Source organism: Echiichthys vipera (assembly GCF_963691815.1).
Source record: "Echiichthys vipera genome assembly, chromosome: 4".
NCBI classification, from domain to species: domain Eukaryota; kingdom Metazoa; phylum Chordata; class Actinopteri; order Perciformes; family Trachinidae; genus Echiichthys; species Echiichthys vipera.
In genome coordinates, this window is record NC_139829.1 from 17,900,697 (window position 1) to 17,913,593 (window position 12,897).

At 41.7% G+C, this 12,897-nt stretch overlaps 1 protein-coding gene across 1 annotated transcript; it reads right to left on the reverse strand.

Annotated features, from left to right (window-relative positions):
• Positions 1 to 2,447: 2,447 nt before the first annotated feature.
• Positions 2,448 to 12,832, reverse strand: fem1c (fem-1 homolog c). Its single transcript, XM_083911749.1, has 6 exons — positions 11,531 to 12,832; positions 7,253 to 7,422; positions 6,927 to 7,115; positions 5,975 to 6,486; positions 4,778 to 4,954; positions 2,448 to 4,466 (listed from the first exon to the last, which is right to left on the reverse strand). Exons 1-6 carry the CDS (start codon positions 12,072 to 12,074, stop codon positions 4,202 to 4,204), a joined length of 1,857 nt encoding a protein of 618 aa, XP_083767875.1. The 5' UTR covers positions 12,075 to 12,832; the 3' UTR covers positions 2,448 to 4,201.
• Positions 12,833 to 12,897: the final 65 nt, after the last annotated feature.

The window sequence follows — 12,897 nt, forward strand, 5'->3', positions numbered from 1 at the left end:
GTTACAGTCCTTCCAACCACACTATAACAAAGAATTACTCTCTTTTTGGAGGTGGTAAGGGCTCTGTATCTTGCTGAAAGACAGTACAGCACGGACGATTCTTGCCAATTTCATGACTGGGAATTCATGGGGAACCCTCTGACTCACTACACCCCATCCCTGGTGAGCTGATGAGTGAATTTTCTAGAAAATCTGGCTTTTCTCACTTACTCATTACTCCCTCATTATGTCAACATATAGTTTGACACAGCTGACAGCACTGTTAACCATCATTGTCAGTATGAGTGCGGCTGTGCCACATGAACAGTTTCGCACTGTGCTGTGACAAGCCTCGACTTGCTCCAGGTACCTAGACCCAGAAACACCTACACCATATACTTCACATTTACCGTCAGTGAGAGGCATTAACATTCCTACGGGAGGAAATCTAGGTTAACTGAAATAACAGGTTGGAAAGACGGAAGAGTTAAAGATATATGGGTGGAGTCAGATTTATTAACTGTAATTTCCAGTAATATGTTACTCCTCACACTAGGTAAAAACAATTAACCATGTGTCCCCTTTCACCTCGTAGTTTCTGCACTATTTTTAGCATTTAAATCTGGGTGTGGTTATGTTAGTTCAAAACAGCACAATTCAATGACACTCCTCAGAGTGGTTCACCACATGAACTCAAAAACACATCAAAAAGCAACGTGTGTCTCTTTCTAACTAGTTTCTGCAGGTTAGCTTAGCTCTCTGTAGTTATAGTCCTGTTTCTGTTATGTAAGAATAACAGTATACAGTATGGTTTCAAGTGGCTGCCTACTGCACATTTATTGGAGTGCTTGTTTGAAAGAAAGTCCCCAGAGTTTGCAAAAATCCTTGTTTACAAATCACAAAATGCACTCTTGTTCTGCTATGACCCACGCAGATGGTAAAAAATATCTAATCAAACCGGCTCTGTTCTACCTCAGCGGACTCGTACACACATGTACCGATCACACGCACAAGGAGTGACTCATTAAGAAATTCCCACTCTCCACTGCTAGAGATCCTGGCAGTGACTCATCGGATGATAAACCATAGGTATGACATTTTGGGACCTGCTGCTGCTGCTTTACGTGTGGAGGAAACAGGAGGTGAGATCCTTACTGAGAGAGAGAAACAGGTGGGAAAAACTTTCCTCTTTGCATTTGAATTTGTTAAATATCAAGACATATTTCCATTGTTAATTTTATATGATGCAAGACACCATCGTGTAGTTGTTAGATGGACAGTTTCAAACCAAAATACCAACTGGGATCCACTTCAGAATAAACCACGACATATGTTTCTAACAGAACAAACTAAAGGATAAGGCTGTAGTTCATTTTAATACCAGGTTAGGTTAGTGTGTAAAAGTCTTCAGCCATGATCATAGCGGTGTGAGGCTGTTGTTAAGCACAGCTATTTGGTCATAAACCATACAACAATGATGAAAAGTAATGACATGACATTTTTGAGCACAAGTCTGCTAAACAACAAATATGGAAAACATTTTTCATTTCTTGTAATATGCCCAGAAGCAAGAATATTTCCAATAGTTAATATGACTAGACCTGCAAAGATAGACTGATTGACAGAAAATTAATGGCTAGCTATTTTGATAATTGATTATTGCCGTTTTCAACTCTTTTTTTGTTTTACATCATATTAAACAGAATAGCTTTGAGTTTTGGACAAAACAAGACATTTCAAAAGACGTCACCTTGAACTTTTAAAAGTTAAGATGAACACCATTATTTTTGACATTTTATAGACGTCAGATTGATAGATAATGGAAATAACTGTTGGTTGCAACCCTATCTATGGCTGTGGGTAATGTCAATCAACCTCTTAACAAGGAAAACCCTGCAACGCACCTAGTTAGCCACCTGCTGTTCTTTTATGGCTTAAAGCAATGAGCACTGAGTAACCAAGCCATAAATCATCATGTTTTAATTTGGGACAGTTCTTGGAAGTGACTCCATGCACAATATGAGCTACCCCTCCTGTAATGTCAAAGGTTTCTCTGGACACATTCCAGTCCAGAGGGGGTCCGCAGTATACCCACTCTCAGCTCAACTATCTGGAACAAGTTTACTGCTCAGTGACTCTGTGGTGTAAGTAGCAAGAGCAATCTTAGTCAGAAACATAAGCAACAAAACCAACTGGTTCAAAAGTAACTTGTGGTAATAATTGCATTTTTTGCCAAATGCTGCGATATGAGTTTTTCACAAATCTCTATGAAATGGTTCGTGGTGTGAAGGATCACATAGTTTGACTGCCTTTCATCAATTAAGCCATGTGAAGTTGGCACCTAAAACGGCTAAAAGGCACCACCCCATCAACCCTTAGAATCATTTACATTTGTTGAAATTCCTATCAACCACAAAAATAAACAGAATAAGGAAATAAAAGACATTTGGACAAGGAGACAAGTGCAACATGGGTTTATTGTCAAAATGGTTATTAAGACATGAACTTGATTAATGCCGTATCAAATCTTAAACTCCGCTGTAGTAAAGTGCAGATTTAAATCAAGTTGCCCTGGGAGTCGTCATACATTTTCTATGTCTGGATTTGAACTGTCAGGTTAAATAGACTGCAATATGAAATCTTATGAATTATGAAAAGCCCTTTTTTCAACCCCACACATCTAAAAGCTAATGTGCAAACAAGATAATTCACAAAGCTTCACTATTCTGTACGCCGAGGCGTCGTCCCACTCATTTCGGTCTTCAGTACTCATACAATTGGACGACAGTTGTACAAAATGAGCGGAACTATCCTAGCTGTAGCCTGGTTTGGAGCATAGGAGTTCTCATGAAAGGTTTTCTGCAGTGATTGGTTGGTTGATATGCTGCTGCTGCACATGCACAGTGGGGCCAAAGTTGGTAACCTACCTAGATTTTTTTTTTTTATATTAAAAGAAAAATGGCATTTAAAGGTCGGCCAAATATGAACGTTAAGAGGTCACTTCTGTGTACAAGCCTGCACACTCCAGCGGTTGTAGACAGCCACTGTGGATTCTAGTGGCAGTCATGTGCATTATGGAATCTCCATGAGCGCCACTTCACCAAAATCTTGTCCTCAATAACTTGTGTAAGCTCAACAACACTCGGCATCCAAGAACACACTGCGTGGCACTCGCACACATACATACACATTCACTCAAATTCATTCACTCTTCTTACAACAATCAGTACAATGGTTTTGCACCCTCCTTCCCCCATCTCTGGGTGAAGTAAGAGGGATATTGAAGAAAACGGCAGCAATGAGGTAAACACAAAAACTCATGAGATATTGCACAGACAAGTGCCGGCACAGAATACAACAGTCTCTCTTTCCAACAGCCTAGCCTGTGCATAGGAAGAATAAAGCACTTATGGTGTTCGCAGACATTAAACCCTTCTCGTAAAGCTTTGTTATACACTAAAGTGGGAACGACAAATGAGTCTAGAATCCACACCAGTTGGCAGATATACAGAGTTGCATGACAATAACTAAAGGTTTTGTAAAAGTACAAAAAATAAAGAGTAACCTAATGATGAATGAGGAAGGGTCCATGACTGTTGGCAACAGTGATGGGACAAACAAAAAAAAAAAACCTGAAGTACCAGCATATGTAGAAATGCCTCAATCCTTGCTTTGAGAAGAGAGAAGCAGGCAAAGTTGAGGCTGGGTTGGAGCCAGCATGGAGAAATATCTCTCAAGTTTCATTCAATAAATAGCATAGTGGAATATGCAAAAAAAAAAAAAAAGTTTAAAAAAACCTAATTTTTCTAAAGCAAAAATACGTAAACCGCTTGTTTGAGTTCATCCAGAGGTACAACTGTGCTTGTCCATGTTGCAATCCACTCGTAATACGTCCCCACAGATCAGGCTGTGACCAGTCAGAGCTGTGGCTCCATGAAAGAACCGGAGGAAGGAAACGGTAACTTGTTCCTCCATTTACTCCAGTCATTTCAGTTTATCCTGGTTGAAGGAGGACATTTTTGTTCACACAAATCTTCAAGTTCATACTTTCCAAATAGTTTGAATTTTCAAACCTTACCCATAAAATTGTGTCTTTCAGCACCTCAAACACCTTGTGGGTCAGGCCTTGAACTATAATGCTCCTCAGTCTGTCCATTACACTATGTGATCACACCCTCTCCTCTTTTCATCCATCCATTACCCCTCTACTCCTTCACAGTCATTATCTGTGGAGTAAGACAAAGGCCTCTAGTTTCTCTGGGATGTTTCCCCGGTATACGAGGCTGTGCTTGACGATGGCCCTGGCGGCCAGGCACTGAAGCGTAGTGTGGTTTATGGGCTGGATTATATTCCTGGACAGCTCCTTCTCGTCCAGGAGATCGCAGGCTGTTTGTTGGAAGGCGTTGGTGCTGTCAAAGTGAGTCCCGCATGATATCAGCAGGTTCATGATGTCAGGGTGACCATTGGATGCGGCTATGTGAAGGGGGCTGGTGGGTTGGAAGAAATAATAGATCTGCTATATGATTATGCTACAAAACAAGTTATCATTGGTGTGTTCATGCCATTTTAACTGGTGGCTGTAATAATGGCGCCATTAGGAGCTTTAAAATTCATTCATTTATTTTTAGGCATTTTCCTATGTTCTCAGTTTACAGACAAAATAAATAACATTACTTTTCAACACATTCTACTGTGTTGTTTCTTAATAACAGAAATATTGGTAAAAAAACAAAACCATGATAGTAAAAGAACAATTATGAGAGCTGGAAGTAGAGTAGAAGAAAAAAAAAAAACTGACCTGTTGTCATCTTCATCGCGGCTGTTCACATCTGCCCCACACTCAAGAAGGATGGAAGCGACTGTGAGGGAGGGGAACTTGCAGACGGGATAGCGGCCCACGCAGGTGGTGTTGCGGTCGACTGCCAGGTGCAATGGACTGTAGCCATTCTTGCCACAGGGCTGGAGCTTCAGGAATCTGTGAAGATGAAGAAAGATGTCAAAGAAGAGCAACAAGGTGACAATGAACTACAACTGACAGTGTTCCCAACAGACAATGAGGACTTCAGGTTTTTTTTCTGGCCAAAATTTGGGCTGAGGTGGGCAATACGTGCATGTGCACGAGATCCGAAACTACACACTCGTCAAGTAACACGTGCATGAAGTGCCCAGCCACTGAATACTGAAATAACGCTATGTGCACAAAACCACATCCACCTGACCTACCTGCTGTCCTTCTCATCCTCTCTTGCTCTTTTCTTATTAAAAAAATAACTGATTTTCCGCGACATTATGAGGTCTGTGAAGCATAAGATATGGGTGAAACATGGGGTTTTGTATGAAACCATGTATTTTTATGTTTCAAATGAACCGGAGTCCTCCTGTCACCAAGCAGCAGATAAAACCACCATGTCGCTCTGCACCAGTGGGGTGCGTTCACGCTCAGCACAGTATTTGAATGGAGCGGAGCCCCTATTATATGTATTATTATTATTATTATTATTATATGAGCCCGGAGACGGAGCTGAATTTAAACGCACCCCTTCTGCTGCGGTCGAGTTGAAAACAGTCACTGAGCTTCCATAGAACTACACAGATTTTCAATCAATATTCCAGTGCAGCGGCAGACAATTTCAACGAGGAGGCCGCCTCAAAATTTATAATGCAGAAAAAACCCTGTACTTATGAACATGATAATTAATTGACAGAAATTTAGAAAAGTCCTCTGGCAGGGGTGGAATGTATTGTTTGGTCAACTGACACCATTTACTGAAAAGAGGATATGAAAGTGGTCTGACTGGAGCCAGTTCACACTACCAAAGCAAATACAAGGTAAGGCATTTTTAGAAATTAGGTCAAAGAAAATCACTGCCACAAAAACATTTCCCTCAAAAGTACTATATTTTGTATTGCACAGACACACTTCAAAATTGCAGAGGCAATTTACCTAACTGAAGACAAATTGTTGCGAATACAAGTAATTTACACTGAAACTCACTTATATATGGTTTCCTTCTTGAAGTGGTCCTGCTCTGCAGTGCAGGGCACCTTCTCCAAAAGACAAATGAGGTGCAGGATGATTGACAGGGCCTTGCTGAGCTGGGCAGGGTCAGGAGGCATCGGTCCATTTTGTTTAACTGCCCGCTCAATCTCTAACACACTCTTGGAAAGGATCCCCATCAAGTCCTCAAATGACACCGATGTCCCCAGGAGCCCTTTGGCTCTGTCCTGCAGCATGAAGGAAAAGAGCTCCGCGAACGACAGCAGGCTGGAGGCCGTCATGGGGCTAAGGGGGTCCAGGTTACTCTGCTGCATGTCCAGTGCATACTTCCACAAATTGATACAGCGCTCAAAGTTCCCAGAGTCAGCATAGACAGCACCCCTGTAACGGATGTAATAAGACGTGTCTGGATGTTGTGGGCCAAGGATTCTCTCACGGATGAGCAGTGCCTGCATGCGCATTTCATCCGGGTCAGATATCAACCCGTCCAGCTCTTCTCCATTTGTTACCTAGAGAGAGGATTACAAGGTCAAGATAATGGCATGGTTCAGCAATTAAGGCAGGTGATAGTTTCCATGGACGTGATGAAGTAATTCATTTTAGAAGACTTGACACTGGACTGCTGCAGTAGGTTCTGTGTATTAAACTGAATTTATTTGTTTTTTCTGTTGTCTTTGTGCCGGAAAACTTTTTTTGTGGGTAGCGCATGGCAACCTGGTTACCTGGTTCCATTCCTTCACATATTCTCCAATATGAAAGACAAGAGTGCTACTTTCAAGGTTTTTCGTGCACAGTGAATATACAAGCAGTCACACTGCTAAACTATGTGCTGACTAGCAAATTATTACCATGTCAGCAATAGAAAAAACTATTTCAAGAGAGCATTAAATGCATTGTGGAATCATTCAGGGATTGCTTCGTGGAAAGACAGACTCAAAGGAATACTCACCTCCCTGGCGTAGTCGTATGCCATGATCAGCTGCTTGGGTTCTGGTTTATGGACAATGTTGTTACTGTCCATGTACCTAAGGTCCATAGCCCTCTTCCAGTATTTTAATGCTCCAAGCAGATCTCTTTTCTTGTCAACAAATGTGGCTCCCAAGAGCTCGAGGGCATCAATGCGCTCCTTGTGGCTGGTCTGCAGAAAGAATGGAATCTGTTTTTGTACATACATCTTTATTTATTTTCAAGATAAATATCCAATAGATTTAAAACATCTAAGCCTCCCACACATCTATGCAGACAAAATCCACTGGAAGTGACAGGGCCCCTTACCTGCTGATGCGTCGTCAGGTCGTCTACAATGTTAGTGTGGCCTGTGACGCTGGCAGAGAGCAGAGGTGTCATGCCATAGCCGTCCTGCTCCATGGATGCTCCAAACTGCAGTAACATCCGCATGATCTCCAGACTGCCCGACTCTGCACAGTCATGGAGCGCCGTGTTGCCTGTGTGAACAATTGACCATTTATGGTGACCTTTCTGAAGTAGTCAGCATAAACAAGTAATACTAGATGATAAGCAGATACATTTAACTGAAGATTGTATATCCATGCTGCCAGAGGAAGAGGTAATTGCGGCTTGTATTAATGCTATACGACCATGAGGAAACCCAAGCTGAGCCAAAGCATTTTTGATAAAGCATAAATGTTTTGCTGCTACTTGTTGGTTTGCAAACTGGCCATTACTAACTAAAATATTATTAGATTTAGTATTAAACAAAAAACAAAAAATATCTGTTACATGCTCAATTCCACCCAATGATTACGCATCAGAGGAGACTTGTAACGCTCACAGTATGTGCATGTGATTCTCAACACCACTCATTCAGATAGAAAATAGCAGGTCATGCTTCCTCTGGTTCTAGTATAGAGGGTTAACCTGCTGAATAGAAGTTTACGGCCCGGGATGTACGCTCAGCTGCTGCAAACATGTGCAGGTGTCGAGTGAAAAGGCTTGGCAATGATTGATCCACTAAATAATATGCACTCTCTCGACACTGTGCACGTTTTGAAACAGTCAGAGTTGTTTCCTTTCACTCTGTGAGTGTGTCACATCAAAACCTGGTGAGATTTAAGACAGTCTAATTCTAAACCGCCATCAACACGTAATGGAGCACACTTTTCTTTTTTGATTACTGAATTTTAAGTTAACACTGGAACTGTTACAATCTGGGTAGTACACTTGTTGCCCACTGACCTCTTTTCAGTGTTTCATGCATAGAGCAAGTAGACTTTATGCATCTGGAGCAGACAAACTATTGTGCGTGAGTGACACTGCTTAATGACAAGTAGCTGTTGTCTTGCTACAGACCAGGTAGCAATGTGTGGTGCAGGGCTGTAAGGAAAACTTTTTGATGGACAGAGGCTCTGACATGTGTACTGCTTTTATCTGGGTCATAATATGCAAATATACATAGCTATGTCTGTGGGTATAGCAAAGATATATATATATATATTTTTTTTTTTCTCAATGTTTCTTGTAGCTGAATAATCACAATCGCATTTGAAGTTTATCGCATGATCAGGGGGACATTTATGTCATTAAGGCATCTATTAGGCTACACTTGTATATAAATTAGAGCCCACCCTGTCTCTTGATCTGCGCAAATACCTTTTTATTTGATTGAAATAACTTTTTGGCACCACGACAAAAATGACAGACACCGTTGCCTTTTCTTTTGCTTTATCATCGTATTTGTTTGGACAATTTTTAACCAGGCAAGGTGCCTGACAAAAAGGGGGGAATAACAATACTGCAGCTGGACCAGAAGCCTGTTATTAAACAAAGTTTACCAAGACTGCTCAGTAAGGATGTAAGGATACACTGACTGAACTCATATCTGACTGAACTATCATATCTATATTTTCAGAAGCTGAGATCTCTGCAAATTCACAAATAAGTGCGTTTACATGGACGTGAATATCCGGTTTGAGGCTTATGGTCATATTCAGGATATAGTGTTTACATGAGCACAGAAAACTCATGTTATTCATATTCCTCGTACATATGATGAATACCATTCTGTTTGTGGAGGCGTCACAAAGCGTCAGGAAATATGAATCACTCCATTTACTAAATGTAACAACTTAACTGCTCATTTCTCTCTGCTCTGACCATCACCAGCTTCAGCTGTCTGCTCTGAGTTCATCCGCAGTCTCTCTTCACCTGCACACACACACGGACGAGCCTACGTAGCTTACTGAAGCATTCCAGAAATTATCTACGCAACTTCCTCCGCACCACTGGCAGCCATCGTCACTTAAGGCATGTAGGAAAGGAAATCATCAGACTGATCTGCGAGTAAAATACAATGGAGCTTGCAAGATCAGGATAGTCTCACAAGGCTACATCATTGGTCTCTGTATGAGAAACAGTGCCGGAGTTTGGAGGTAGAACACTACTAAATGTTGGCATGTCTTGCCTATCGTTTGTCCTGCAAAGTTTTCCTTAAAATAGCTAACTCAACGCTGGATTCAGGATCAATCACAAGACAAATGTACATATGAAATAAAAAAGACAAAAATAGCAGCATATCGTTTCCATGGAATGCTTCTGTGTAATGCTGCTTTGCTTTCACTTGCCTGACCGCTCTCAGTACACAAGGCTAATCCATATTCAAGCAGACCAGACCAAACAGGGTTAGTCAGGGATTAACCATTATTTATACTCTGCAGTTTCTGCCAAAACTACACTGATCAGATTCTATTTTTCATCTTCCAAAGAAAACTCGGGGGCAGTAGCGCAGAAGACAAGGTGGGTTTACATTGAAGAAGAATTTATTAACATTGCCGTTATGATTTTGGATAGCTTAGTGCTTTCAAACAGGCAAGTGATTGTAGATTCAATAATTTAATATTTTTCAGATATCAATTTAACTGGTTGCTACAAATTAATATTATACCATTTAATCATTATGTAGCCATTCATTTGCCAAATTTGTTTCTTTTGGATGTTACTCAAAATGAGCTGCCACTAGGTTGACACCGTCTGGGAGAATATGTTCCACATCAATAGTTTTACATGATAAAGGGAATATGTTGAGCTTTGCTGGTCTGGATGATCAATTCTCTTCCACTAAACAAAACAACTAAATCCAGAAACTAAGGAAATCCTTTCCAAAGACAGGGATTAGTCTGAATTACTCATGATGCGCTTGCAGACAGAATTTAGACTACCTTAAGCCGAAGTGAGGAGGGCATCTCAGAGGCAGGTGTTGTACTGAACGAATTTAATAACTTAAGTGCAAGTTTGTCTGGGGAGGACAAGAGCTGACCACATCTTATTTAGTAGTACAAATCAGCTGTGATTGTAGTGTCCTGCCCCTCCCCCCTAAATGTATTTCCTTCCTCCATCAACACAAGGTCCATTGTTTTGGGAAATTTGCCACTTCATATCTACTATTATACATCCACTCCTTCCTGTTGGTTCAGCTGTTACGGGAAAGACATTGTATTTGTATATCACTCTTCATAATGTTCAGACACTTCACAAAAGTTAAATATAAAAACACACAACAACTATATAAATCACACATTTATCATACTTGGCCACATTGGTGCAGCTTCTGATATGGTTGCAGAAAGAGAAATAGTCTGAAGAATGGGCTAGTAGCCTTCTGCCTTAATCACCACACATGATACTGTCAAGCTCGCTGTAGGCACATACATGGGTTTGTATGCACAATAGAGCACCTGCCCGCCTTTCTACTGGTTAGGAGAACTAGTGTCTCTTTGGTGTTATGGCTTTAGTGAATGCTTTTCTGTCAACCAATAAGCCCAAGGTGGCTTCATCAGTGGGCATGGAGATGGTCAGAGGTCAAGCGGAGTGGATAGTTTTATGTTTTTAAGGACAAATTGATCATTTTCCACAAAACATAAAAACAGGTGACTTTTGAAAATCACCTGTAACACACATATGAATTCAAACTAACCACAGCACTTGTGCACCATAAAGGGAGGAACAATATATAAAAAGCACTTGCCAGCTGTACATGTGATCAACAGTGTGTTTGATACACAAAACTATTAAATGCAGGATATCACTTTAATGCCTTTCTCTTCAAGCAATCCCACCAGTCTTCGCGCATAATACAAAACCCTAAATCACAGATGGACACTGGTTCTCATGTTTTCATAAAATACCATCCAAAAGGAGCTTATGACACACCCACAGAATCAGAGCAAGCTGACTAGTCATCACCGCAGCCTTCCATTGTGAAATCAAGTTTGTTATTCTGTTTAGTCGTTTTTCAGTTCTTGAATTAACATTAGATATTGTTGACCCTTACATCTTATCCTGAAGTGTATATTTAGATATTTGTGTGTTTTTTATAGTGCAAAATCATGGTGCCAAATCATTATCAACTGTTACAATTTGCTTTCTTTAGATTTTTTCTCAAAAAAATTGCTATAAGATCATGAACACTTTATCATCTATTGATTTATCATGTGTCTGGCAACACACTGTTGAATTCAAGCCATATTGAACTATGAAAAATACACACCTGCCACTAGATGACGTTTGTTGTTGATAGCTGTAAATATGCTAGCTCACCTTTTACACTTTTCCTGTTGACATCTGCACCTCTCTCCAACAGGTAGTGGGCTATCTCCTTGTGTCCTTTGTAGCAGGAAATCATAAGACACGTGTGGCCATGTCTGTTGGCCACCTCCAGGTCAGCTTTGTGCTCCACCAGGTATTTCACGATGTCCAGGTGACCGTCAAAGCACGCTGCCCTCAGGGGCGTGGAGTTGGTCAGGGTCGTGCTGTTGACAGAAGCTCCGTGGCCCAGTAGGGACTGGACCACCTTCAGGTGACCCGCCGCCGAGGCTGCCCAGAGGGGGGGCGCTCCCTCGATGGTCTCCCCGTCGAAGTTCACCGAACCACCGACCTCGACAGGAGCGCTGCAGCACTCCAGTAGATACTCCACCAGGTCCAAGTGGCCGTACCGGGAGGCCATCAGGAGCGGGGTGGCCCCGTTTGTCTTCTCGCCCATCAACTTAGTCACCTCGTGTCCATCTTTGTTCTCCAACAGTTTCTGAAGCAGCCGGAGCTTACCGTCCCGAGCTGCGTTAAATACTGCGGTCTTTAAATCCATTTTGAGCGTTAGTTTCACCGTTAAATAAAAGAGGCAACGACAACTCGAGGTGTGTGACGCTGCTGGGGACAGGTGGAGCTCGAGACCCTTTGTTTACAAGCTCCGACTCACGAGCTAACGGTCAAAACAACTAACGTTAGCTAGCGTTGTGGTTAAAAAGCTCAGACTTTCTAAACTCCACCTTTAAAAAAACTGGCATCACAAGCCTATTGTGTTGAATCTATAAATATATTAATAACTCAGACGTTTGAGGCGAAACTTGGTCCAATAATACATTTGTCGCCGAGTTAGCAAACGTGGCTAAATCAACTTCCTTGATCAATTAAGCTAACACCGACTAGCTTCGCGTTAGCTGAACTACTTTAACCGATTACTTATCCACTGACATGTCTTCCCCTCCATTACATCTGCTCCCAGAGCTTGGCATTGTCCCACAACACACTCCTGAAGACGTTATTTATATTCGATTTTTCCTATAGGGCCGAAATATAGAAATCCACCCCCACCCGTTCCGCCGTACTGCTGTTAGCTTAGCCTGGGAAACACGACGCTCGGTGTCTTGTTCGGCTCAAACAATCAGGGGATATCCCCCAGTGTCACACACACACACACACACACAAGCGTCGAGAAACAAGCGAGAGTCGTTACCCCCCAAACGGCGAATTACAGTCGTCCATGTAGCACTCACAGTAAACTGGCACGACGGTAATCTCAACGAAAGGGAAGGTAAATAGCGACGACTATCCACCCACGGCTCAACCGGATGATCACGACTCAGTTTCTGTCAAATCGCAAACCCCAACGCAGTTTTTTTTTCTCAACC